Raw genomic sequence first — 26,612 nt, forward strand, 5'->3', positions numbered from 1 at the left:
GAAATGGAAACTTGTCCCTGGCTTGTACGAAATCGGGTTGTGTGTGGGTACGTGCGTGTGTGTGACAGAGAGCGAGAGGTTGCTTCACAGGGTGTACCCCTACTCCTGCCCGTCCAGCTTGTAGGTTGTAGAGCTGTACCCTTTCAGTGGTACCCCATGGGTCGTGGCATCAAGTCTGAAGAAAAAGGCCCTTCTCCAAATCTTTCCCCCAAATGTTGGAACTTCACAACCCTAGCGAGAGGGGAGGGAGGACCTCGGAACGTGACTAATGAATTTCCCGCCAACACTGACAGCTGGGAGCTGAGCCAGATTTTTCTAATTTGTAAAATTAGAAGACATGTGACGCGTCTTGGCCTGGAGTCAACTGCAGAGAATTCACTTCAGTTAGACCTACTTTTCCTGAGAGCGGTTTTGCTAAGTAGAAGGGTAGGGGGATGAAGGGGATGGAAAAATGTGGAAGAAGTAATAGGAAAACTAAGGGGGCAGCCAGTTTTCTTCTCCAGGTCGGGACCTGTTCTAAGACAGAATGAGCAGCGCGCGGCACCCCATCCGGCTCCGACACAAACACACGCACGTGCGCCCCGCCCCCGCCGCGCGCACGCGCCCGGAGGCTCGGCGGCGGCGACGGGCGCGCGCGCGCGGTGCTCGCTGCCCCCACGCCGCTCCCTGCGTTCTGATCGCTGCGTCTCCAGCTCCCCGCACCGCTGCACGCCCGCCCCGCGGATCCGGAGACCGCGGCCGTGATCTGGGGGCTCCGACGGCGCGGCGCTGGGGGAGCGGAGCGGAGCCCAGCGCGTCCCTGGGAGGCGATGTGACCGGGAGCGGGCCCCTGCGTAAGGCGGGCGCCGCGGCAGGCCAGCCGGTGAGGCGCTGCTGGGGGAGGCCGCGACGGAGCTCCCGGACCCGCCATGGGCTGAGACACGTCCTCGCCGAGCAGGTGCAGTGATCAGAGGTCCCGGGTTGGGGGAGCCCGCCCCGACAGGCCCCTTCTGCCAGGTTAGGACTCGCCCTACCCAGCCTGTGCGGGGTCGACCTTCCTTCAGCTCCTCCCCAAAGGCTCTGCTGACCCCGCCTCCAGACCTGGGCCCTGCAACCCCTGTGACCCCAACGGCCCCTGACATCCCGGGAGATCCCGGCCCTCCACTCCTGTTACCCCAGCCTGGTAGGCCCTTGTGCCCACCTCCTCCTCGGTCCCAGTATTTTGAGCCCACTGCCCGCACGGTACCTGGAAACAACTCAGCATCACTTCCTTTCTCTTCTAGGCCTACGGGGGGTGGTGCGGGGTGGGAGGGGGGAGGAGAGCGGAAGGAAGGAGACTGGGTCCTTCCCTCCAGAGAGCCTGGTGACCACAAACCGAAACTCTCTCTTAAGCCTGTAGTGAAAGTGACCCTTCCTTACCCCACCAGAACATGCCCGGGTGACTTCCTCCCAGATCTTTCTTGTGGCCTTCCTCGCCCTCCGCAGTGACACTATGCAACCCCAACGAGACCTGCGAGGCCTCTGGCTCCTGCTGCTGTCCCTGCTCCTGCTCCTCTTTGAGGCGGCCAGAGCTGGCCGGCCGGTGGTGAACTGTCCTGCTGCCTGCCTGTGCGCCAGCAACATCCTCAGCTGCTCCAAGCAGCAGCTGCCCAACGTGCCCCACTCCCTGCCCAGCTACACCGCCCTCCTGGACCTCAGCCACAACAACCTGAGCCGCCTGCGGGCCGAGTGGACCCCCACGCGCCTGACCCACCTGCACTCCCTGCTGCTGAGCCACAACCACCTGAATTTCATCTCCTCTGAGGCCTTTTCCCCGGTTCCCAACCTGCGCTACCTGGACCTCTCCTCCAACCAGCTGCGGACGCTGGATGAGTTCCTGTTCAGCGAACTGCAGGTCCTGGAGGTGCTGCTGCTCTACAATAACCACATTATGGCAGTGGACCGATGCGCCTTTGACGACATGACCCAGCTGCAGAAACTCTACTTGAGTCAGAACCAGATCTCCCGCTTCCCTCTGGAACTGGTCAAGGAAGGAGCCAAGCTCCCCAAACTAACGCTCCTGGACCTTTCCTCCAACAAGCTGAAGAACTTACCATTGCCTGACCTGCAGAAGCTGCCCGCCTGGATCAAGAATGGGCTGTACCTACACAACAACCCCCTGCACTGCGACTGCGAGCTCTACCAGCTCTTTTCCCACTGGCAGTACCGGCAGCTGAGCTCCGTGATGGACTTTCAGGAGGACCTATACTGCATGAGCTCCAAGAAATTGCACAATGTCTTCAACCTGAGTTTCCTCAATTGCAGCGAGTACAAGGAGCGTGCCTGGGAGGCCCACCTGGGTGACTCCTTGACCATCAAGTGTGACACCAAGCAGCAGGGGATGACAAAGGTGTGGATGACACCCAGCAATGAACGGGTGCTGGATGAGGCAGCCAACAGCACGGTGACCGTATCCAAGGATGGCAGTCTTCATTTCCAGCGGGTGCAGATCGAGCATGGGGGTGTGTATACCTGCTATGCCATGGGGGAGGCTTTCAATGAGACCCTGTCTGTGGAGTTGAAAGTGTACAACTTCACCTTGCACGGACACCACGACACCCTCAACACAGCCTATACCACCCTTGTGGGCTGTATCCTCAGTGTAGTTCTGGTCCTCATATACCTGTACCTCACCCCATGCCGCTGCTGGTGCCGGGGTGTCGAGAAACCTTCCAGCCATCAGGCAGACAGCCTCAGTTCTTCCATGCTTAGTACCACACCCAACCACGACCCTATGGCTGGCGGGGACAAGGATGATGGTTTTGACCGGCGGGTGGCCTTCCTGGAACCTGCTGGACCTGCGCAGGGTCAAAACGGCAAGCTCAAGCCGGGCAACACCTTGCCAGTGCCTGAGGCGACAGGCAAGGGCCAGCGGAGGATGTCGGATCCGGAATCGGTCAGCTCGGTCTTCTCTGATACACCCATTGTGGTGTGAGCAGAATGGGTTGGTGGGGAGATTCTGCCCCAGGAGAGGTAATGCGCCCTTGAAGGATGTGAGGGGATGGAAGTGAGGGCTAGCTGCCCAAGGGAGTGGGTTCCCCTCGAACTCAAGGGAATTGGCCACGGGTACAACAGCAGGCAAGACCCCAAGCAGGGTGTGGCTGCCATGATTTTCAAATGTGGATATACTAATCCTCAGGCAAATAGGACACCCCTTTCCAGAGCCCTGACAGTTCTCAAGGTGGTGGAAAAAGAGGGTGTCTGCTGGTGGGAATGAGGAAAGGGGTGAAAGAGCAGATCCCCTAAACTTTTTTGAGGTCATCCCTAGCTCCTTCAGAGAAAATCATTCGGGAAAAAGAGTCACTTTTTTCCTTTCTCTGCCCACCCACACCTGTGATGTTGTGTGTACTGGGGGGAGCTTTCACAGGAGCCACGTTGGGGAAGAGCTAGATTGTCTTCCTTGGCCAGGAAGTCACGTGTCACAGCTGGGGAAATGGGAAAACTTTGGGAAAAGAAGTCAGAAAAAGGCTGGGACCTCAATAACATTCCCCAAAGCTGTTGTAAGACTTCCCAGGAACACCTTCCTCTTTCCAGAGGAGGCCTGAGTGCATGGGTCTTTTGCAGGAGCTTGGCCTGTTGCCTGTCAGATATGGCAACAATATGAGATGTGGTATCTGTGTCTTGTCCTGGGACCAGTAGCACAGAGGGGCACAGCATGAACCAAGGGGTCCCTGTGACAGTATAGATGCCAGCACAAACCTGTAGGTAGGGGATAAACTCCAGATTGGAACCGGTTGGTGAAACTCTTGGTTAGCACCTGATTCCCAGCACCTGTGTGTCGGGTCAAGGTGTGGGGTGCTGGAAGCAGAGTGTCTGTGGATGCCTGCCACAGACGTGGGATAAGGGCCTCTCTGCACAAGGAGGTGGAGGGTAAACCAGCCACTGTTACGTAGCATCCAGCATCCAGCGGGATCTACCTGATTTTCTGTCTATGCTATCTCTTCATTGTTCTCCTGATAGGCTCAGGTAGAATTCTGAGTGTTCCCTAATATGCTGCTCTGCAAAAGAAGGAGTCCAAGAAGTCTGGCCCCAGCTGAGTTAGCTTGGGCTCAGGGATAGAGGGGACCAGGCAGATATCTCCCTTGTGCTGACAAAGCCACCTTGCTCCTCTCTTAGAGATCTCACCCCTGCTGCAAAGCTGGAGCATGGGATTCATCATCTGCGGAGCTGGAATCAAGTGGTCCCTGCCACAGAGGAATGGTGGTTCCAAGTGTGGCTTAGAGTTCTGCCCTCTCCGCAAGGTTCCAGGCAGTCTTGTAACAGAGACAGTCAGTGGCACTAAACTTTCAGAAGGAGACCCTCTCAGCCAGAGGTGTGCACAGTTGTCAGGCCAGAGGAACTTAAGAACAGGCCCAACATTCCATTCCATCAAAGTGGCAGAATACTTTGGGCATAGAGGTGGCCACTTCCTTTGACTCTACTGTAGGCCCTGGGGTTTGGTGGCTCTGAGCTTTGGCAAAGGGACATGCAGGGCAAAGGTGAAAATGTTCTCTGACGTTGGTCTTTTCAGTCTGTCCCCTCTCTCCCACCAAGTCCCCTGTCCTTGGAAGTGCTACAGCTCTTCCAGTTTTCCGATCTGCTGTTTAGGTTCCAAGAAGTGTCATTTACCTGTGGGTGAAGGCTGCTTGCTAGGAGGTCCTAACTCCCACTGCCTGTTAAGATCTGAGGTGGGGACTGGAACTCAACATCTTCCCCTTGTCTGTTCCTGGGATGTCAAGACCGCTGTCCATCCTTTATTAGTAACCTAGCTTTGTCAAGACAGGTGCAGCGTTTCCCTCAAGTACTTGCATGCTCATAGGGATGCATGCTTATAGGTCTGCATGCACCCCAGCACCTTGACTTGCACCAGGATGATTCTTCAGTCCCCACTAATGTCCATTTCCAGAGTGGTTTCTACTTACGTGCACAACTTCATGGACACAATTTTCTTGCCCTGTAGGAGAGACTGTGACCATGCCAGGCTCTGCAGATACAAACTTTTGTACTTTTGATTTCTGAACTGCCTAAATCTTCACCCACATCTCTGTGGCACTCCGTAAAGCCCAGAGTTAGGAGAGCTGCAGGTTGAAGACCTTGAGAGAAGGGTTGATGAGGAGCAAGCTGGCTCTTCAGACTCCTCAGAAACCTTAGAGTAATGGTATGTCAGAAATAAATGTAGAACTAGATCAGTGACAGATCCAGAAGAACACTGGCGGGGGACCAAGCAGCTGTAAGTTGCTCTTCCTATGTTAACTGCCCTAGTAAGCCAGAGACAGGAGGGAAAAGTTGTGTGGTCATATTCCAGAAACTTCTAAAGATTCTGACACTGAAGCTATAGGAACCAGGACCCCCTCCTCGGGCTTAGCAGAGAAAATCTCACCTCCAGGCAGCAGCTTCCCCTCTAGGCATCATCTAGGGCTCTGAAAATTTTTCAAGTGGATGCCAGATGAAGTAGGTCCTCTGGACATCCTGAGTTCCCAAGGACTAGGAAGGCCATTTTCTTCCTAAGTACTACCCAGTTTAGGGCATGAGGCTCTTAGTCTCCCCACTGTATCCACTAGGTTAGCCAGGACCTACCAGTTTGAGAGCCTGGTAGGTGTGCCTGGCTTCCCCACCAAGACACTGAACTGATTGGCCTCTTCCCATGGTTTCAGTGGCTAGAACCCAAAGGTAGCTTTCTACTTGAGGGATTGGGTACTCAGCAGATGTAAGCTCACTGGAACCCTGTGTAGGAAACTGCCAGGTCTGGTTATAAGAAAAGGTCAAGTGATCACCCCCACCCCCATCAGTCAACCAGACATGTCTCCCAGGAAGCAGGTGTCCCTGGAGACAGAGTATGTCAGGGCTGTACAATCTTGTCTGTGTGATTGTTTGTGATCTTCTTTCTTTCCCTGTATTTATGAGGCTCCTAAGAAGGAGCCAGGAGTGGGGAGACCCCAGCTGGGGAGAGTGAAGGTGACTGATTCGTTTTCCATGTGTCCTTACCTCTGTACTTTCTTGTAGCCCTGCTGGCGAAGCGAGCAGGCCTCCCCATGTCCAGGATCCTAGTCCTTCCACTTGTGTACTCCTAGGCTGGCAAACCTTGGAGCCTCTGGGCTCTGAAAACTAGATAATGATCATTAAAACCTGGCTCGAGTCTCTGTTCTGGCATAGTCTGTGACTGGTTTTATCTTTTCAGCCTGTGGGGAGGGTTCACAGTACCTCAGAAGGGTGCAACCTGTCTAGGGGGAGAATAGTTAAATGCTGTTATGAGGGCATGGGTAGAGTCCACATCGTGGCATGAAGATAGACCAGGGGTCAGCCAGCCTTTTCTGTGAGGAGCCAGACATGAAACATGTTAGACTTTGCAGCCTGTATAGTCTCTGTTACAGCTCCTCAGTGGTGCCATTGTGGCAGGAAGGTATAGAAAGTGCACAGACAGACAGTGGCTCTGTTCCAGTCAACTTTATTTATGGACATTGAAATGTGATTTTCATATCATTGTAACATGTATTTGACGGTTTTTTTCAACCATATGTAAATGCAAAAACTCTTACTGGCTCACAGACCACAAAAAACAGGCAGCAAATTGGTTTTGGCCAGCAGACAAATTTGCCAACCCAATGTTCTCAAAAGAAATGTCATTGACACTTTAGCAGGAGAGAGTCTAGAAATTCCATGACTTAGGGCTAGAGACTGTAGATAATGAAGGCTTTCTGGATCCCTGGGGAGGAGGGTTGTCTCCCGGAAGAGCCCTCTTGAAAGTTTGGATCAAGCCTACAAACTGTACCGTGGAAAATGTTTGAATTGGGTTAAAAGAAATGATGGTGAGTAGCTTGGGTCCATAGTATTTTGATTATTACCAATATATGTTCATGTTGTGAGTGGTAACCATCTTAGTTTGGCTTAAAGTATATTAGTCTAATGGGCAAGTGAATATTCATTGACAATGTAATGTGTCCTAACATTGCATTGAACAGAGAAATGCAGTCCCTGCTTTCTTGGTACGTAAGATAGCCTATCAGAAATTGGCCCAGATTCTACTGAACTCTGAATAGGCAGTTTCTTTGGCTACTCTCTTGGTACTTCTGGAAGGGGATTGTCATGGTAGATTCCCAAAAGGGAGGGGACATGGTATAACAAAAAAAGAAATGAAAAGAATCAAAATTGGGGGAATTCCCTGGCAGTCCAGTGGTTAGGACTTGGCATTTTCACTGCCCAGGGCCTGCCTGGGTTCAATCCCTGGGTGGGAAACTAAGATCCCGCGAGCCGCGCAGTGCGGCTGAAAAAAATAAAGAATCAGAATTTGAATAATTACCTCATTTATTACACTGATAAAATCTTGACTGAAGGGCGGTCCTCTTCTGTCTGGAAAGTTGTGTTTTTCTTTTCATGAGGGAATAACTAAAGAGTGAGGGATGGAGACACCTCACAGCCAGTCACATCAGACATATCAACCTTGGCAGTCAATGAAATGACAGATGTTGATGCCAGGGCACCCCCAGAGTCTACACATATTTCGTATTTTTTAATCTTTTCAAAGCAGTTTTTGCTATGGCTGAGTTGAGCCAAGAGGATGAGCTGGTAAAAAGAACAGGTCTGGGGAAGAAGACTACTGAAAATCCTCCCCTCTGTTTTGGCCTGTGTCAAGCCCTGTCTCTGCGCCTAGGAAGTTTTGATACTCCTTTCTCCATCATCCCAAGGCTGCATCTCTTCAGCCCTCCCCATCCCCCTGCCAGTTCCCCAAGAAGATCCATAAATTCTGGCCAAGATGTGCCATTTGGTCTGCCATGTCTTGCGGCTCTTCCCCTAGCTCCTCTTAGGTGGCACTGCGGGAGAATAGAAAAGGTTAATATGATGGTTATCTTTTAGAACAGAAAATGAAAGTTCAGTGGATTGGCCAGCCTGGTCTCTCTCCCATCTGATCTCTCAACTCCTTCCCTTTCTGCAGCTGTAACTCTTGGACCCCTTATCTTGTCTCTGAAGCAACCACTGGAGAAGCTTCACTCGCCCCACCCACACTGCAGAAAAGACTCAGGCCCATTCAGTGGTATGGTCAGCTTGTTTGGTCTGGCTACAGGGAGCCTACGCTGGATGCTTCCTCTCCCCGGGGTTGAGAGAGGAAAGCTAAAGCAGCTGCCACATCAGGCCCCATCATCAGGCATATAGCCTGTTGTGTGGAAACATCAAGGGGTTACGATACTTAGACCTGCCCTGAGGCCTTCCAGTTGACATCAGCATGGTTACAGTCCCAGAATCACAGTGGGTATGGAGAGAACCAACCTTTAGGACATAGGACCCTGCAAGGACTTCTAGGTGCCCTACAGCACTAGCCTACATAAAGTAAGAGTCATTGACCCCAGAGTTGGAGGCTTGTATGCATATGTGTCTGCAAACACACACAGGTTACGGAGTGCTGCAGCTGGATAGAACTTCATGCTGCTTTCCCTTCACCTCCCACTGCTCCTTCCCTTGGCCATAGTTTGCTTTAGGTGTGGACCTCAGCAGAAAGGTCTAGCCCAGTCCTGGAAATCCTTAGAAAGCACTGGGAGATAACAGGGGATCTGCCTCAAAGACAGGGGTGCCGGGGGGCCTCATGAATACTCAGTGAGACAGAGTTGAATCCTCTGGTACCAGAGGATAGAATCACCTGAAGTAGCTACTAAAAATGCTTTCAAAAGAGGTTTTACAAAATCTAGGAAATTCTGATAGAAGCAGGTAGATTTAAAACTGGGACTTATTCCCTGCACACTGGTGAGTTAGTCAAAGCTTCTGGGTGAGTGGGTGGGTAGGGAGAAGGTTGTCTTATTGGAGGGAATCTGCCTGCTTTAAGCTGAGCTGGAGACCATCTACGTTAAATCACCCTCCGGAGCAGTTCCGGGGCACTGTCCTCCTGCCTTTCAGCTGTGTCTTCCCTGTGTCTACACTGGTGACAGTCGTTGAGGCCATGACCACAATGCCTGATCAGTGTTTCATTCCTGGATCCCAGGATAAGGGGTGGGAAAAACACCCAAGATTAAAAAATACTGAAGCCCCTGTGCTACTATGGTGCCTGCCTCTCTGTGTCCACTCTAGGAAGGCTGCTGACTGTTCTCAGACCAATGGAATGGAAAGTATCTTCAAGTTAAACATAACTGCTTTCATGGTGCATGTGCATGTGTGTGTGTTAATTCCAATAATGTCCTTTGAGGAGGAAAGGATGGTGATCCTTCTCCAAGAGCCTGAAACAAGGAAGGAGAAACAAAGCTGTGAACAACCCAGAGGCTGGGCCTCACAGCTTCCCACCTCCACCCTGGGTGAGGGCCTGAGGCAGCCTGTGGCTACGGGGGCAACCAGAGAGTTGATGTGGCAGTGTGGGTCCACTGCTGCTCCTGCCTTCCTGGCCTGTCTGCTCCACCTTTCCCTTGGAAGAGCAGGATTAGCCAGGAGAAACTTAGATAGAATTGCAACCAGGAGCTCCAGACTAAGACCAGCTCCAGGAGCTCCAGGCTGGACCTGGGGCATAATTGGACTGACTCCAATCCGCCCCATGACTTGAACACATCAGCTGGCAGCACTTAGGACAAGCTTCACTAGTCATAGCCTCGGTAGCACTCCTGACCTTGCATCTAGGAGGAAATGTCTGTGTTCTCTGACGGTGGCCAGCAACACAACCTCTCTGAGACTTGGGTCCCCTAAGCATCATTATCCATAACTGTCCATTGCCTCCCTAAAAGAAGCATAAAATCCAGAGCCAGGCTGAGTAAGAGATAAGGACAGGAACATAATAAGCCACCTGTTTACATGTGTTTACTACTTTGAACATCCCAATGCCTGTTAACATGCATTCTGTCATCTAGTGCTCACAACATCCCTGTGAGACAGTTCATGCAGTAAGTGATTTGCCTGTGGCCACACCAGTGTCAGGGGCTAGGTACACCCAGACTGCAAGTTTCCTAGCTCCTGGATCGATGTGCTTTTCACTTCATGATACATAAGCTCTTTATGCCAACCAGACACAGGGGCAGCGGAACACTAAACCAGGAGCCTCCCTGCTCCCTAAGCCTGCAGAGAGTCATCAGAAATGCTGGGGGAGTCAGGGGTGTCCCCTGGAGGCCAAGACAGGTCAATGGAAGGCTAGGCAGGAGTCCTAGAGATTCAAGGTCAACAATCACCAATGCCACTACCAGTGTCAGCAAAGCATACACTGTGTCCTTTTGTCAGGTGAAAAGACCTGATTGGTTTACTCAGAGGACGCTCAGAGATGCTTCCAAGAGGAAGGAAGGCTCAAAGCGTGGCTGGGAGGTGAGACTTCTGACCCCTCCTCCCCCTGCAGCCCAGGAAGAGGGGGAAAGTGAGGGCTGGCTGACTCAGTCTGCAAGTGCTTGGAGATCTGGAGCTGAAAGGCCCCAGCCCTGTTCAGCTAATGATTATTATTAACTCTGAGCAGGCCTTGGCATAGCAGCCAGCTGGCTCTGGGAGAATGCCTGGATCTCCGACAGTGAGGTTTTAAAAACAAGAACCATGGCAGCCATGCCTGGAGTGGTGGGGGTCGGGGGGAGGACAGGCTAGTGTCAGGGAGTGGGGAGGGGTAGTCTGCCCTGTGAGAGGGTGGGGCCAGGAGGCGGCACAGATTGGCAAGAGATACCTTTAATGCAGCTGAAAAGCCCAGAAGGTAAGGTTGGGAGACTTCCCCACACAGAGCTCCTGCCATTCAACACAACCCCCAATGGGGGGTAGGGGGTAGGGGAGTGGAGTATGGAGGGGAAAGGGTGGCCAAGGGAAAGATGGGGGCTTGGGTGTGGTATCTGAATCCAGAATGGTAATCTTATTACCATTCGGATTTGGATACAAAAACCGTCTATATTTCTAATGTCTTCAAGGTTGAGTTTGAATGTAATCATATTTGGAATCAGGACTTAGTGAGCCTGATATGCAAATTTGTGCAAATGACACGGAAATTTAAAAAAAATCTCGAGCACCATGGGTTTTATTTTCAAAGGCAAAAGAGGCTGGCTACTAGCAGCTTTGCTTAGCCAGACAAGGGCAAAAGGGCAGCCGTTTGTTTCTCCTTCAAGGCCTCTGCCTCATTGCTGAGGAGCCCAGATAATACCCCAGATGGGGAGACACTGGATGGTGGGGGGGACAGAGGGTGCAGGGGGAGGAAACACAAGCAGGAGGCATATGCAGCCATCAGCCACCGAGATCCCAGCTGGAGGAAGAGTGCCCTGGCGCTGAGGTCTAATGGCTGTCCAGCTGCTGCCCTGGGATGGGAGGGCAGGTGGTGATGGAAGGAGCAAGGAGGGGAGGGGAGGGAAGTCCCTCCACAGTCTGGCCAGCTGGGAAGAAGGGCTCCTCCTGGTGAGCTCCTCCCAATACTGCAATCAGACTGGCTAAGCAAGTGGAGACCACCTGTGCCCCCTTCTCTGCCCTGTGCCCCTGCCCACCCCCACCCAGGGCCTACCGGCCAGAGAAGTGACAGCTGGGACCCCTTCTTCCTGCAGAATATAAATGACTTCCCCCTTCCTCCCAGGGCTGGGAATAGACATCAGCTGGCACTGCCCACACAAACTGCCGGCTGTCAGCCCGCCTGCCCGCCCACCATCCCCCCACACCACCTGGGAGGAGGCAACACCTCAGGCAGGCTCAGGCTCTCTGGTGTTGCCTGCTTGGCTCCCCGAGCAAGCTCACCCGGCCTTCCTACCCTGCTGGAGACAGAGCAAGACTCCCAGCACTGACTGTATGGGCCAGCAGAGAGGGACTCCCTGGCCAGAATGACCCAAGGTGACAATCTCCTCCATGCAACCCCAGTAGCCATCTCTCCCAAGGTCAGACCACAGTGGAGAGCTGGAAAGCAGAAAAAGGGCAATGAAAGAGACAGGAATAATCAGCAGGGGCCCCCCTTGAGATGCTCAGGGTCTGGGGTGCTCCTAGGAGATGCCATCTGACCCAGCACAGTCTGCTCTGAGGACCCTTCTGCCCCTGCCATTCTCATGCCTGTCCTGTCGAATCATAGCGAACTCCCTAGTGCTGAGTCACCCAGGGAGGAGGCCTGGAATCTTCTAAAGACCTGGGATATACAAACTATTCTATCTAGGAACACATACCCCTGCTCCTGGGACCTCAAATTCTAGGCCCTACTCTGCAGGTCTCCCAGAGTCCCCACTGAGCTCTCTCTACCTGCCTCAACACTGCTTTCCAGGCTCGGCCATTCTCAGTTTTCGCCATGATCTATGGAGGTCCCAATCCAATGGACAGAGGAGCCTGGCAGCATACAGTCTGTGGGGTCACAAGGGTCAGACATGACTTAGCAACTAAACCACCAACAACCACCACAATGGAGGTCCCAACTCCCTGAATCAGCCAGACCACACTTAACCAATGTAACATCCAGCTCTCACCAACAAGGGATGAGGGCAGTCTGCGGAACTACTTTCAGTCTGGAATGAGGAGGGGTCTCTACAGGGAAGAAAGTCCAGCCCTCATTTGCCAGCTGGCACCAAACTCAGCCCCCTCCTGGGCCAAAGAGCTGGCAAGAGACGACACTGAAGGGAAGCTTAGCTGATGAGGGGAGAAGGAGAACCAGGGAGACTGTTTTCTCTAGATCACAAGTGCCTTGCCCCATTTCCTCGGCTCTTAGTTTGTTCTAAAAGCTTTGGAATAGCTCCAGGAAGCTATGTGTGAAGGCAAGGACCCGAGCCCTAAGAAGGACAAAACACAAGATGCTCAGGACTGCTCTGCCACTGAGAATGGACGTCTTGCGGCCCCAAGCCCAGATCCCAAGATTAACTGAAGGAAGTTCTTAGCTGGGCTAAGACACCCAGCCAGGAGCCAAGGTGTGGTTAAGCCAATGCCTTTCTGCTCCTCCAAAAGTTTGAAGTGCCTTTAGTGCCCTTACTGTCTTGGTGTTCTGGAGACCTTCACCTGGGCCCTTTCTCTCCACAGCCCCTGATGCCTTGTCTCCTGGTGCAGGGGTCAAATCAGCACAGGTTCTTGAAAGGCCAGGAGAACATATTGGTCCCTCTGGAGGGGTAAGGAGACAATGAATGTAAGAATTACACCCTGAGTCTGATGAGTGGTCCAGCCACGGTTCAGAGCTGGGAGGATGCTCTGTGACATCAACTGGACAGACACGGAATGCTAGGAGAGATTGTTTAGAAACAATCACCCATTACACAGATGAGGAAACTGAGTCCCTGAGACATTGGACTTACATAAGTTTGCACAACAGAGCCTATAAGGCCAATACCCATTAAAAAAAAGGTATATTGGCTCTCTCCACTACACTGCTTTCTCAAAGTGACCCAAAGAGCTGCTGCCACTCATAAGTTATAGGAATCCAATTTTTCATTAGGCATGCAAGCAAGAAATGACTGCCAGCACCATCAGCACCACCCAACTCTTCTCTCCCATCAAGAGTGGAGGCTTCAGGATCAAGCTCCCCATCACCTGTCACTTGTGTCCCATCCATTTCCCCATTTTGGCCCACTGAGTCATCTGTCAGCAATGGCAGCTTGGGTTTCTGCAGCCTCCACCCCAGCTAAGACATACAAAAACCCTACCCCTTCTGAAGTGGATCCCTGAAGGTCACTAAAGGAGCCAGTGAAGTCCAAGTCAAGTGTCCCATTTCGCTTCAGAGTTTAGAGGAACTCACATTTCCATTTTCTTCCTTGGCAAGTAGAAGCTGGAGATCTGGTGCATTATTACCAGGGCTGGATAGAGGGGCAGTACCAGGCACAGGTACCAGGCTGCACCTTTGATCTGAGCCTGGAACCACACAGAGTGCATGCCCAGAAGCACTGTTACTGTAGCCATCAGGTAGACCACCAGTCCACATGTCAGATGGTAGAGCTTGAGGCGAGCCACCCTTGAGACCCTGGCTGCCCGGGGACACAGGAGGCAAAGTCCACACAGTGCCTGGCCGATAGTGGCCAGCAGCGTCAGAGCCCCTACCCAGCTGTGCCAGGACACCAGGTGGGGCAGCTCACTGCGGGTCCTGCTGGAGATGATGAAGCCCAGGCCCAGCGCTGCACAGAAGGTGGCTAGGGTCTGCCCTGCCCAGTGGAGTCGGATCCGGGCCTTTCGGGAGCAGAAGAAGAACAGGGGGTGCTCGGGCGAGAAGAGCAGGATGGCCTCAGCCATGCAGAGGCAGAACTGTGAACACAGGAGAGGGCCAGTGAGCCTCAGGCCTGGCTCAGAGGCCTGAAAAAAGGGAAGTGCCCTCATACATCCAAACAAGAAAGACAAAGGGTGGGGGCTAAACTCCCACCAGGACCACCTGCCTCACAGGTAGGCATTTGTGGGCAGAATTGGGAATCCACTCTTGAGGGGAAGTGTCATCATTCAGGCTGACATCCATGCCCCACTCCCCCACCCCCACGTCCTCAACAACAAAGACTCTCATTTCTTGACCAATGGGAACAGCAAAAGTTAAACTTTCTCCTGAACTCTGGGTATGGGGAGCAACTGGATATCGCCCCTTCCACTTCCTCTCTTTAGGCCCAGAGTGGAGAAAAGAATGGTATCTTCCATGCCCTCCTACCCCATTAAACCACCTGATTACTTATAGCCCAGCCCTCCTTGTTTCCTAATCTCAGTGGTTGCAAGGAAAGACGGGGCCCTGGGTATTTCCCCCCACCTCTCTGAGCCACAGAAAGGTTAAACCTTCTAAAGGCTAGATGCTTCCTTAGGGGCATATCCAAACCAATCACCCAAACTCACCGCCAAGGCCATGAATACAGGGTGCCAGGAGAAAAGACCTAAGAATCAAAGAGAACAGACTGACGGCGGGGCACCATTGGTTCTGCCCCTGTGGCTGGCTGGAGCCCAAAGAATCTGGCTGGAGGGGAAAGGTCAGTGTAGTGTCTGTCTTCAACCCTATTCATTCATCAGGACCTCCAGGCAAAGTGGTGCAGCCAAAGGGCCTTAGACTGAGCAACCAAGAGGGCAAACATACCAGTTTGGCCTGGATTTCCCATTCAGCACTTCGCAGCTACCAGCCCAATCCTAAAATAGAGTTGGCCTCCCTCCTTTACTTGTAGCATCCGTGGGTCTCTGCTGCTGACGAACTAGCGAGTTCAGTTAGTTCACTTCTGGCTTCTCCTCTCCTCCCAGCTCCAAAGCCCCACCCTTCCAGGACCCACCCCCAGGGTCACGCCCCACCACGCCCCACCACGCCCTTACTGCCCCTCCACAGTCGCCCATCCACTGCGAGTCCCCACTCCACGCCTCTTAGCGCTTCCAAGCGCAGCCCCTCCGACATCTCGGCTCCGCCCCCTTTCCTGGCCCCGCCCCTTCCTGCACACTCACTGGTTCCTGGCCGGGACAGCACAGTCAGGAAGATGGTGAAGCCCACAGCGACCAGATGCGCCAAGATCCCACTGCCTCTCCGCAGCCAACGGGTCAGTCTCGGCTCCCTCGGCGGAGCGAGAACCAGACCTACCTCCAGGGACTGCATGGCGGCGTCCGGCAGCCGCACACTCCCAGCTGCCAGGGCAAGTCTTCCGGGTTTGGAATCGCGGAGGCGGCCGCGGATGCGGGAGAGGCTCCGCCCCGGGACGCCACCGACAATGCGGCGGCTAGCCCACAGCGCCCTCTGCAGACTGGGGGAAAGCGCCTCGGTCCTGGAGAGCCCCGAGGGCAGGAAGCTAGTGGACAGCTCCGGGCCCGCTTTGTTTCTTCAGCCAGCCTCATTCGTATCTTTATGTCTACACGGGCTTATGGGGCTTATGTCTCAAATAGCCTGTAAAAATTACTTTTATGACAACTGATTTCACCCAAGTCACAAATCTGGTATACAGAACCAAGAGTGTGAAACCAGTTTTGAGCAGTTTTCCAAAAATACTGGATTTCCCTGGTTGCCCACTCTCTCCCGCCACCCCTCCTTCCTTCCGTCTTGTTAAGGGAGTAAGAGTCCCCTCTGCCTAAAAGCAAGGAGACTGAAAAGGAACAGATAAAGCTAAAAACTAGTGCCTCGTGCCTGGTGGATTAGGGTTTGAGGACCAAAGGAGGGACACGCGACAGTCGTGTCCCCTATCTGCACAGTAGCTGTTGTCCCCAGTGAGACAAATGGAAAATCTAGGGCACTCCCAGCCCTTGCCGCCTCCACACCATCTGCTCAGCCCTGGGGAGCCAGGTGATCCTGAGGGACTAGGGCCTCCCACACGTTGGCTGCCTCCCACACCAAGGGAAGTTCTGTAAGTGATCTTACCTTTTCCCTTTCTGCCTCCAGAAAAGGTGTGCTTCAGCTTAAGGAGGCCTACCTGGGAGAGGGTACACCCCTTCCTTAAGGGTAAACCCACAGGCCATGGGGCGAGAGACCAAAACAGGCAGTCCCACGGGAATCAGGGACATCCTGAGAGCAATTACTGACTCCACTTCAGCTCCAGTGGTTGACAAAATGAGGCTACTAATAAGAGGCAGGAGGAGCTAAAGAAACTGAGGCAGTAATTCAGAGACAGGATGGAGGCGCTGGGTTGCTGGAAGACCAGAATAGGGCCACAGGCTGATTCTCCTAGACCTTCAAGGCGAAGATCCAAGAGCAGACCCGGAGGTGTGGCTCCCCTCCCCCATCAAGTTTCCTTCCCCAATAGGACTGTAGTCCCCTTGCTCACTAGGAGCCACATGCTTCCTCATCCTAAGACTCCCCCAGTGACACAACCCTTAGCCATTTCCAGAGACTAAAAGTACAAAAACATATGAGCATAAGAGATTATTTTGCAGGCAAGTGATAGGAGCTGGAGGCTGGCTGCCTATCAGGTCAGCCTCCTGAGGTGTAGCTGGGGACAGTAAGGACACTCATTTTATTACACTTCTTTCCTTCCTATGTTTCTGTTTTTATATTTTCTTAGCAGCAACAGAACAGGAAGACAGTCTTGAGGTATTTTAAAGAGTTTTTTTTTTTCTTAAAAAAAATAATATAAAGTTATAAAAAGCGGCAGCAGCCTGGGGCCCGGATCTGGAGGGGAGGAGGTGCTGGCGGCTCCATTGCAGTGGGCAGGCACTTTCTCGTTAATGGGCTTTTGACTGCAGGAAGACAAGAGGCAAGAGACAGGGTCAGGCTAGGGGGTCTACCTGTCCTCCTATCCAGTGAACTATGTGGGCCATAAAAGCTAAGGTTCGATTTCCTCCTGCTGGTCTGCTGAGTAAAGCTAGGCATGGGGGAGGATAAATGCCTGCCCAGCAGAGGCAGTCTGGAGATCACCCATGCAAGCAGGGGACACAAACACACTCAAGCCCTGGGCAACTGTCAACTTATTACTACTCTCATATGGATGCCAAATGTGTTGGGATGCATCTGGTCAGTGCCTAAACCAGGAGAGCATCCCCCCTTCCCACCCAATTCATCCCCCTTGGCTAAGATCATATGTATAGCTCAGAGCATGCTACTCCAGGGCTCTCATCAGAAGAGGCAAATAAATCTGGCTGCTGGCTTTACTGGAAACCCTGGAGAGTTTGCCTGACACCTGAAAACCTGGCAGTGGATACATGTGCAAGGTGGGCAGACATGCATATGGGGACCTTGGGTGGTGTCCCTGCCCTTTCAGGCCCTAATGCCCAGACGCGAAACCAACGAACAAGACCAGCCCACCCACCCTGTGCCCAGTGTGTTATGCCACAGCTCTGGGACCCCAGCTCAACCCCACTGCCCAAACCTTTCTTATCAGAGCTCATGGAGTCCAACTTCCTTTCCTTCAGGGAACAGAGGTAGCTCCAGTTCCTGGAGTGAGGGCCACAGCAATTCAGAAAGTGGCCCTTTAATTAAAGCAAAAGTGGGGGAAGGGGGAGAGGTAGAGGCAACACCTCCTTAGCCAAAGAGAGAAGGCTGGGGACAGGGGAAGGCCCACCAAGCAAGAGCTGTGGTCACCTCTCCCTAGAGAAGATGGCCCAGGAACTCTCAACTTCCCCAGTCTTCCCCTCCCTGCACAAAGTTTTTACTTAGGCACCTCTTTCTGTCAGGTTCCTGCTGGGCACGCCAACCTCGTCCATCCTGACCCTTCCCCACCCCCACTCTTCAGGGAGCTGGGCTGGTACCTTCAGTGTAGAACACTTCTCCTCAAAGGCCAGGGCCGGACTCGGCTTCTTGCGGCGCACAGAGCAGGCCACGTCGGCAGGGGCACCGGCTTGGCAGTGCTTGGCCTTCACTGGCCGGCAGTAAGTGGCCAGGTTTTTCCGCTTCTTGGCTACCTCCTCCTCAGAGAGGCAGCTGGTCGGCAGGGCCTTAGCCGTGTGTCCAGCCGCACCCTGGCTGTCCAGCTGAGAGGCCTTGACTGGCATGGGGGGCTGATGAGGGGAACCCCGACAGTCCAGGTGCCCTGCCCTCTTCACTCTTGGCCCCACCGTCCCATTAAGCCCCAGGCCCAGAGTGGGTTTAGTCTTGGCTGCGAGGCCCCGGCATCCAGAGGGTTTGCCCTTTCCAGTGGGCTCCAGGATGCAAGTCCGTTTGAAAGTGGTGGGGCCGGGTGATAACTTTCGCTTTCGAGAAGGAGCCTCCACCTCAAGCCTGTCCTTGCCTTTGGACGACTTGCTGGCCTTGGAAAGTGGGAGCTTGCTGAAGGACGGGGACGGCGTGTTGGCAGGCAGTGGTGAGGTGATGGCCTGGCTCCCGCCCATGCACTCCGCCTGACTACAGGCGGCTGCCACGTTGGGGGAGCCTGCAGGGTAGCTGGGGACAAGGCTGTCCTTGGTGGGGAGCGTGGAGGCGGGGCAGGCAGGTCTGGGGGGTGGGCCTGGAAGGCGAGGGCTGCTGCCTGTAGGGGATGGGCTTAGGGGAGCAGATGGGAGGGAGCTGACAAGGTGGGATGGAGGCTCAGCCGCCGGTGGGATCTTCCTGTGGCAAAAAGAGAGCCCCACTGTGATGCCAAGCAAGCCAGAGGGCATCCCCACCAATATACAACAGCCTTTCCGCCCCGCGGAGAAATGGCCCAGAAACCCTGGCAGTGCTGCCATCTGCTGGGAGATGCTGGAACTGAGGAACATGAAGAAGGCCCAGGGACAGACAGAGATGGAACTAATATATAGATGCTTTCAGAATCTCACTTTAAATCTCAGGTTAGCCATCCTCTATCCCTACTTACCTAAAAGGTACTAGAAGTAACAGGTAAGAGTTAAGATTCACTCCCAGACAACCATTCATGCCCGACCTTAGCCTAACTCCAGGCCGGCAAGTTCCCCCACTTCCTCTTCGTCCTACTTGGGTGGGGGCTTCCTGGCCAATAGCCAAGCCATGTCTCTAGGTATGTGTGAAGAATTAGGGCTTCTGAAGCCCATGAGTGCCTGGGGCCCAGGGAGGGAAGGTCTGGGGCCGAAAGACTCACTTCCACATGTGGGAACTGAGGTGCCGTTCCAGCATGGAGCTCAGGGCCGAGCAGAACCGGTCCAGCCGGCGGCTAAACACGTAGCATCCTGGACTCACCAGCCGGCTCCCAAAGGTGCAGAACTGGAGGCAGAAGGAAGGTACATGATTACCGGTGCCTGAAATACAGGGAGGGTGCCTGCACACAGAATCGGACCTCCTTCCCACACTCTGGGCCAGGAGGGCTGCCCCCCACCCCTGGGTCCTTACCGCCTGTGGCCGAGGGGGCCGGGTTGCATAATGGCAGTCAGTGGGGAGATGGAGTTCATCAGATGTCCCCTCCTCCTCACTCTCCTCGCTGGAGGCCTGGGCCCCACCCCGGGGCAGGGGAAAGGGGAACAGGCCTGGATCCCCATCACCACCACAAGGGCCTTCATCATCCAACTCACTCTCAGAAGAGGCCTGGGACCTGGAAGGGCCAAAGGGGATGTGAGGGCAATGTGACAGAAGTGGGTCGGGGCGGGGGGGGGGGTTGTCCCTGAACCCGCCAAGCTCAAAAAGCCAGGGCAGACACCCTGTGGGCCATCAGACAAAGAGGAAGGGGGCCAGGGAGGGAGGGGACAACAGAGCTCACAGAGTTAAGAGCAGGAAAGATCAGGGGCCACAGCTCCCAAGGGATTCTCTCCCCAGCCCCTTCACTTCCCAGGCCCTGCCTCCTCAGGGGGAAAATCTGCTCCAGATTCGCCTCCTCCAGAAAATCTTCTGAGTGTAACTGCACTCAGCTCGGGTCAGCCCAGTCAATTTTCTCAACCCCCTTCTTGCATCACATATTCCTGTGAGCCTGTCTGTGAGCTGAGCCTGTGTTTCGTGTCTGCCCCTCGTGTTACAGGCAGAGATGGGTGTGTGTCTCCTTCGGCAAGGCAGGCTCTCCCCCGGGTCCAGCGCAGCCTCTGCACACGAAGGGGCCAGTGAATAAATACACAGAAGGACTGCCTCACCCAGGACCCTGACCCTTCTGGCTCCCCGATGATGACTTTTCGCCTGGTGGAAGCAGCTGGGAGAGTGTTTTTATCCTGGGTGTTGGATCGCTACAGAGAGGCAGGGGTACTGCAGTATGCCAGGTTAGCAGTGGGGGAATCACCTGCTTCCACACCACTGCCAGGGCTCCTCCCCCCACATCAGGGTGGAGTGAGCAGTATCTTCCAGGACACCCCCGGGCCTGTCTCCAGGGGTCCCTGATGGTCTAGGGCCAAGCGTCCCCGGGTCAGATGGGTGCTGGCTCCTGGACCTACCTGGGCAGTGCACAGTAGGGGTAGATCGGCTTGGCACGAGCAGAGAAGGCGCTGCTGGGAGCAGCCACTGCTGCCACAAATTGGACTGAGGCGGGGGACTCTTGGGGGGGGCGCTCAAGAGCTGCCTCCTTGCGCCCTGGGCTCTTCTCCTTGGGAGACTCCCCTTTGCGGGAGTTGGCCTTCAGCTCTGCCACCAGCACGTCAAAGTCCTTGGCTCGGCCCTGGACCTCCCGGCGCTGGTGCACTGAGTGGATCTAGAACACAGCAGGGTGGAGGGTGGGGAGGGGGTGTGAGCTGAGCAGGGGAAGGGGCAGCAGTGTGCTCTGGCCTCGGCAAGCGGAGAGATTGGGGGGGGATCTGGGAGCCACCACCTGCCTGATGTCCCCACCTTGGGCCCACTGGGGCAGCCCCTTCTCCCCATCCCTGGTCTGGGCTTAACCCCCCCATCCCTTGAGTTGGACCTTGGATAAGATCGCACTTCCTCTCCCTGCCCAGGGCCCGTGTCTTCCCTCACCAGGCAGAGGGAATAGAGGTTACCTTGCAAGTGAGAAGGCGGGTACAGATCTTTTTGGTCTCTGGATTTATTACCCCACACTGCCTGTTGAGGTCGCACTCCTTCCCTGTGGGGAAAGCAGGTCCCATGAACCCCAGAGCCACTTAGAGGAGGCCCAGGGGAAAGTCTGGTATCTTCATGCCAAAGGCCTAGGAAGAGCTGGGCGTAAGGCAGGAGAGCCTCTGGCTCTCAAGTCTGCGGCTGTAGCCTTCCAGACAAACTCCTCTGGGCATCAGCAGCTCTCTGCTGGCTGTGAGAACCATCCCGTCCCCATTACCAGCCCAAGAATCCTTTGGGGGGCTCCAAGCCCCAAACAGAGCAACATATACCAAGAAACACAGGCATCTGGAATGCCAGGAAAACCAGCTATGGGAGGTTTCTGGTGCCCTGGATCTACATGAGAAAAAAGATAAAAGTTCCACAGCCCAGGGTGAAGAACAGTACCTTCACCTACTTGGGCACAGGCTCCCATAGCCTTAATCAGGAGAGCTGGACTGAAGAGAATCTTCCAAGAGAGCAAGCAGGTCAAGTGAGTGCCCACATCAAGGGATGACCAGGGGTCCCTGTACCCCGGCAATCTGTGATGGCCAAGCCCCCTCTTCGCTGACCCCCTCTCCATCAGACCCAAGGACAAAGCTGTCCAAAGGAGTCCCCACTCTACCTTCCTGACCCCCAAGACCAGGACTACTCACGAGCCATCTTCCGGTGGGTTTTGGGTGGCAGCTTGGTCCCACCAAGCTCCTTTTCAGAAGGGCTGCCTTCAGTCCGGTGACTGGGGCCCTCGCTGGGGGCTATCTCGATGCTCTCTCTGCCAGGAAGTTCTTTAGAAGGGGATGCCATGGGATTTTTTCCAGGGGAGTCCTTGGTGATGCCACCTGGCTGGCTGAGGAAAGCAGAGGGCGGGGCCACCCTGATTCCATGTCCATCGGGCTTCGGAAGACTGGACATCTTCTCCAGATTCACCACAGGCACGAAAAGGCTATAGTGGAGAGAGGGTGTAGGCTGGGAGGTAGGGAGGCTGGGTCTGGGCCCCGGATTCTAGCCCAGGACCATCTCCTTTCCCGGAATTTGGGTGGGCTCCTGCAGGGGTGCAGAACTCGGGACAAGGGAATCCCATATTCCCTGGAGCAAGCAGAAGGGAGCTGCAGAGAGAGCTGGCTCCCTCCCACTATGAGCAGTGCCCATCGCCCCATGGCTGCTTCCATTTGTGTCAACCCCTCCTTGGGCTGTGTGGTCAAGGCTTGTCTCAGGGAGTCTCCAGCCTTTCCTTACCAGAGGTTGTCCTTCTGGGTCTTCTCAGGAGGCTGGTGGCCACGGCTGCGAGACCCCTGGCCCTTCTCCCTGGAGGAGGTTTTGGTAGAACCTGGGGCCCTACAAGCAGGGCCCTGCCCATTCACTACATGGCATTTCTGAGAGCTGGCAGGGGCTGGAGGTGGAGGTGGGGCCCGGGCGTAGAGCTTGCTGAGGGGCCCATGTCTTCTTTCTGTCGCCAGGAGGTGGAGAGAGCAATCGAGGTGAGTGCTATTAACTGCCTCCTGCCCCATCCTCCTAACCCTGCTCACAGATTTATGATAGAGAATCTGCTGTTTCCGAATGTTAGGTTTTAGATTTGCCTCTTTCCCCTTTGAATCTGCATCTTCAAGACTGAAAATTCTAGGACTCTTCTTCCTGAATCTCTTAGCTCTTCCCAGATGCTAGAACTTTACTCCACCAGATGCTAGAAGTTTGCTTAAACAATAATCCCAACCAACCACAATGTCTGAAGCCCCACCCCACCCCACCTTCCTATTCACAAAGCCTCCCTCCATTACCCATGTGACCTCCCAATTGGCCCTGTCCTCAGAGTTACAAGTTCCACCTTCCCCTGTTCCCTCTATCTCCTCCCTAGGGCTCCCCTCACCGCAGTGCTTCTGGAAAGCTTGAGGCTTCACCACTTGGCTGCAATGGTTACATACAACCAAATAGAAGTCGTCATGGGCAGGGCAGTGCCCGAAGATGGACATGTCTGCAACGACAGAAGCCCTTATCACTGGGGCTGGGGATGCCAGGGTTTCCCTGTAAGATCAGAGAACAGATCCACCCACTACTCAGATAACACTTCCCCTCCCAGCTGATATAATAGGCTTTATGATGGATGCTTCCAGAGTTCAATCTAACCAATCCCTAAGAATGCAGGCTTTCAGGTGAGAGAGCACCAAACACCAATGATTAGGATCTCCCTCAGTAAGTCACAGAAGCCAGAGGAAGAGGCTGACTCAGACCTATCAAAGTAAGAATGCCCAGACTGGCTGCTTCACTGGCTGCAGCCACCTCCTGGGCTGTGGTGGAAGAAGGAAAGGTGGTCCTGTCTGCCCTGGGCCCCACCCCTAATGTGTGCCGACTCCCACCTTCTTTAATGAGGGTCATGGCATCCAACTTCTTCGGGTTTTTGTTACTCTCCTCCAACTCAGCCCCTGAAGGAGAAACACAGCTCAGAAGGACCATTCCCATCCCAGACGCCCATCTCCAACCTGACCAGGTGCTGTGGCCAAGCAGGAGGAAGTCCCTGCCCCTTGACAAGCACCCGGTGCTCAGGACCACCCAGAGAACCACTCAGTGGATCTTTCTCAAGTGGTCATTCTTCCTTCACCTGCTACCTCTGGAATAAGCTGGCTCCATCAGGAGGATCCTTTCGTGTGGCTCCTTAATTCCAAGGTGCAGTTCAGGATCCCATCGCTGACTAGCTCGGTGACTGTGGGTAATTATGTCTTTTCTGGGCCTGCTTCCCCATGTAAATGGGGAACAGTCCTTCACTTATTTTACTACAGATCCCTGAGGCCCTTCTTGAGGTTTCTCAGATGCGTTCTTTCTGCTTTTCTGTGGCATCCCAAACAGATACTTTCCCAGGTCCCCAATCTCAATTTTGTTTCACTTGGGTTGCCATGGCATTGTGAAAGTTACACCCAGCTGCTCAGGTCCTGCACTGACAGGATGGCCATAGAGCAGAGAAACTGCTATCTTGGAGCCCTTCAGCATCTTCAAAGTCCCCTCGGTCAGCTACGCAAACCCCTTTCCTCTTAAGGGGGTTTGGGCAAGGGTTGCCCTTGTACCTCAGTTTCTGGGTTGATGACAAAAACATCTTAGCTATGCAAAGCAGCTCTTTCCCCATCCCCCTACTTTACTGCTCTCCCCTCCCTCCTCTATGCCCCCTCCCTGTCCCTTGGAAAAAAAATCAATTCTGAGTCACCAAACCCGTCTGATTCCATTTCCGGTTCTCAATGCACCCAGACCCTGACAATGGCCCCATCCTTGCCCACCCAGCATGGGGCAGTTCTAGGGTGGCCTGATGCTCCCCCTTAGGTCTGCTTCTGACACCTACTAACAGACTTGCCCCCTTCTAGAATGAGAATACTGACAGTCTTATATAATCTCCAGATATGAGGGGTAGTAGGTTAGGTATGCAAGAGACAAGGGGCAGCCCCCAGTCTGAAGTCCGTTAAAATGCAGTGATGGACAGAACTGAGCTGGGAGTTGGATGTCTCAGAGGAGAACAAGTGTCATCAGAGACGGCTCCATGTGGTCTCCTCCTCCACCTCTTCTCACTTGCAAACTTCTTCAGGGGCGTGATGCCTGCTGTCACCCCAAAGGCCACGAGGCCAGATGCCCCCTGGGGCCCAGGAGACAAAGATCAGGAAAGGGGCTGTCAGCCCGCTCCACCAAAAGCACTCAGGGGCCTAGAGAAGGTGGGTGTTAGGGGAGAGAGCCCGGGAGGTAGGGCAAGAGGCCCGGGAAAGGACGGGGGGTTGGAGGCATGGATGGATGGACAGAAGGAGGGAGGAAGGGAGGATGGATAGATGGATGGACCGATGAACTAATGCGGAGGAGGCGGGGGTCCAGTGGCACTGCAGTCGAGAGGCAAACGCCGAAAAGAAGCAGAAGGTGTGGGGCAGAAAGCGACGGAACGAGGGGGGTTGGGAGGGGGGCACAGAAGTGGGGTGCGTGGGAAACACGTGGAGAGGACTGTTGCGGATGGGGAAAGCCCGAGGCAGGTGCAGGAGGGGCGGAAGCTGGAGGACAGCAGGCAAGAAGAAACATAAAGGAAAGCAGATGTAGGGGCAGGTATTGGGCGACGGCAGAGGCAGAGGTGGGCAGGGTGGGCTGCTGGCGAAGAGCCGGCGCTAGGACCCGGAGGCGCGAAGGTGGCGGAGAAGGCGGGCACTAGGACCCGGCGGGTCCTTTGTTTGGGGGGCCGGGGAGCCGGACGGCGGCTCCCGTCGGCAGCTCCCCTCTGCTGGCGGGGGCCCGGAGGGGGGGAGGGGAGACAGGGATGGGGTGTTCAGACTCTAGGGGAGCTTCACTCACCGTCGGCTGCAGGCAGATCGGTCCGCTCCACCCACGAGCTCCAGCTCTGTCCCGCGAAGTCATCGAGACTCGGCACCCGCCGCTCCAGAGCGGCCATTGCTGCCGCCGCGCGTTCACGCACCGCCATCACCGCCGCGGACGCGCGCCCGCCCCGGCGCCGCCGCCGCGCGGCACCCTCCCCTCATCCCCGCCGCGGGCACGCCTCCCCTCTCCCTCCCACCTTTCCAGCTCACTCTTTTGCGCAAGCGCAGCACTGTTCGTCTGGCTCTCAGTCTCTCGCCCACATAGCCTTCTGGGAAATGTAGTCAGCCAGGTGGTGCTGTTGCCTACTGAGCTTGCCGCGAGAGCCCCTCCAAAATGCATGATTGCAGGGGGAGAAAGAGACCAAAGCCTCAGGACCTCCTCTCCTAACCCTTATGAACACATTCTTTCTGCTCCCAGCCCCTCTCTTAAACTCACTGCACACAGACCCCAGTCCCAAACCTCTCTGCCCAAGATGCCCCTTTAAGCCGTGCCTCCGCCAGCTGGCTGGCGCCCCTTCCCGGGCTGGCGGCCACGAGCGACTTCGCTTCCCTGTAGATCGAATAGGGTAGGTGCAGGGAGGTGGGCGCTGTGAATCAGAAGGGCAAAGGGAGGGGGTCTGTAGGATGTGCTGAAGGACACAGGGGTTGAAGTAGGGGAGGATCTTCAACTCTGGTGTTGTGCCTGTGTGGGAAACCCACGCTGCCCTGCTGCAGAGCAGAGGGTTGGAGTAGCGTTTTCTGGATTTGGTAGGACCTAGCTGAGCTGAGCTGACCAAGATCACCTGTCAGGATGACAGAAGGCTATCTGTGAGCCAGAGCCAGCCCCGGAACTGGGGTGGCCCCGAGGCTGCTGGTGTTTGCAGCATCTCTGCTGATCCGTCTCTCCCCTCCTAATAACTGCGATCGATACCCTGTATTGCCTCTTCCCAAACCCTGGTTAGACCCTGACTCCATCCATCACTTTGGCTTCTTTTTCTAACAGAATATTTTCTGTGCTGGCAGGGCTGCTACCAGAGCTTCGTCATAGGGTGATTTCTCATCAGATCTGTTATTTTCCTTGCTAAGGCCTGGAAACTATTGATACCTTAATCATCCACATCTTTCTCCTCAACTGATAACATTCTTTCTCACCTTCATACACTCAAGAGACAAAA

At 54.6% G+C, this 26,612-nt stretch overlaps 4 protein-coding genes across 16 annotated transcripts in view; 1 reads left to right on the plus strand and 3 right to left on the minus strand.

Annotated features, from left to right (window-relative positions):
* The window catches only part of GPR61 (G protein-coupled receptor 61), a 37,766-nt gene extending 36,504 nt beyond the window's left edge, over positions 1-1,262 (minus strand). For both annotated transcript variants that reach the window (XR_014052949.1, XM_081487082.1), the window contains exon 1: positions 1,226-1,262. The gene's annotated coding sequence lies outside the window, so the exon portion shown is untranslated. The remainder of the gene's footprint in view (positions 1-1,225) is intronic.
* Positions 631-6,147, plus strand: AMIGO1 (adhesion molecule with Ig like domain 1). 2 transcript variants are annotated; one of them, XM_081487080.1, is made up of 3 exons: positions 631-937; positions 1,407-2,991; positions 4,135-6,147. In XM_081487080.1, the coding sequence occupies exon 2, from the start codon at positions 1,472-1,474 to the stop codon at positions 2,951-2,953; it is 1,482 nt and encodes a 493-aa protein (XP_081343206.1). In that variant the 5' UTR covers positions 631-937; positions 1,407-1,471; the 3' UTR covers positions 2,954-2,991; positions 4,135-6,147. The 2 variants fall into 2 exon arrangements, with proteins under 2 accessions (XP_081343206.1, XP_081343205.1); XM_081487079.1 differs by having other exon boundaries at positions 1,407-6,147.
* A 279-nt stretch (positions 6,148-6,426) lies between these two features.
* CYB561D1 (cytochrome b561 family member D1) lies at positions 6,427-15,451 on the minus strand. Of its 7 annotated transcripts, none has more exons than XR_014052950.1 (4): positions 15,265-15,451; positions 14,677-14,714; positions 13,518-14,109; positions 6,427-7,805 (listed from the first exon to the last, which is right to left on the minus strand). XR_014052950.1 is itself a non-coding variant. In XM_081487099.1 (4 exons), the coding sequence occupies exons 1-4, from the start codon at positions 15,410-15,412 to the stop codon at positions 7,796-7,798; spliced, it is 696 nt and encodes a 231-aa protein (XP_081343225.1). In that variant the 5' UTR covers positions 15,413-15,451; the 3' UTR covers positions 6,427-7,795. The 7 variants fall into 7 exon arrangements, 4 of the variants coding, with proteins under 4 accessions (XP_081343225.1, XP_081343224.1, XP_081343227.1 ...); XR_014052952.1 differs by lacking the exon at positions 15,265-15,451 and adding an exon at positions 15,139-15,220; XM_081487099.1 differs by having other exon boundaries at positions 13,610-14,109.
* A 1,378-nt stretch (positions 15,452-16,829) lies between these two features.
* On the minus strand, positions 16,830-25,884 carry ATXN7L2 (ataxin 7 like 2). 5 transcript variants are annotated; one of them, XM_081487067.1, is made up of 13 exons: positions 25,720-25,785; positions 25,436-25,637; positions 23,482-23,547; positions 22,995-23,099; positions 22,367-22,577; positions 21,787-22,073; positions 21,079-21,161; positions 20,542-20,795; positions 19,520-19,718; positions 19,272-19,393; positions 17,989-18,784; positions 17,610-17,709; positions 16,830-16,980 (listed from the first exon to the last, which is right to left on the minus strand). In XM_081487067.1, exons 2-13 carry the CDS (start codon positions 25,560-25,562, stop codon positions 16,880-16,882), a joined length of 2,451 nt encoding a protein of 816 aa, XP_081343193.1. In that variant the 5' UTR covers positions 25,563-25,637; positions 25,720-25,785; the 3' UTR covers positions 16,830-16,879. The 5 variants fall into 5 exon arrangements, with proteins under 5 accessions (XP_081343193.1, XP_081343194.1, XP_081343195.1 ...); XM_081487068.1 differs by lacking the exon at positions 17,610-17,709 and having other exon boundaries at positions 25,436-25,615; positions 25,702-25,884; XM_081487069.1 differs by lacking the exon at positions 17,610-17,709.
* Positions 25,885-26,612: the final 728 nt, after the last annotated feature.

The sequence above is a fragment of the Giraffa tippelskirchi genome, chromosome 5 (assembly GCF_054371585.1).
Source record: "Giraffa tippelskirchi isolate mGirTip1 chromosome 5, T2T-mGirTip1v1.2.pri, whole genome shotgun sequence".
Classification (NCBI taxonomy): domain Eukaryota; kingdom Metazoa; phylum Chordata; class Mammalia; order Artiodactyla; family Giraffidae; genus Giraffa; species Giraffa tippelskirchi.

Bases quoted from the DNA above. Each gene is read 5' to 3' on its own strand.
- AMIGO1 (XM_081487079.1), top strand. From the start codon at position 1,472: ATGCAACCCCAACGAGACCTGCGAGGCCTCTGGCTCCTGCTGCTGTCC.
- CYB561D1 (XM_081487098.1), bottom strand. From the start codon at position 15,412: ATGCAGTCCCTGGAGGTAGGTCTGGTTCTCGCTCCGCCGAGGGAGCCG. The intron at 14,715-15,264 runs GTGAGTGTGCAG...TTTGATTCTTAG, and splicing joins GCTGTCCCGGCCAGGAACCA to GTCTTTTCTCCTGGCACCCT. The intron at 14,110-14,676 runs GTGAGTTTGGGT...CTGTGTTCACAG, and splicing joins CTGTATTCATGGCCTTGGCG to TTCTGCCTCTGCATGGCTGA.
- ATXN7L2 (XM_081487067.1), bottom strand. From the start codon at position 25,562: ATGGCGGTGCGTGAACGCGCGGCGGCAGCAATGGCCGCTCTGGAGCGG. The intron at 22,074-22,366 runs GTAAGGAAAGGC...TCTCCACTATAG, and splicing joins ACCCAGAAGGACAACCTCTG to CCTTTTCGTGCCTGTGGTGA. The intron at 21,162-21,786 runs GTGAGTAGTCCT...CTTTCCCCACAG, and splicing joins AACCCACCGGAAGATGGCTC to GGAAGGAGTGCGACCTCAAC.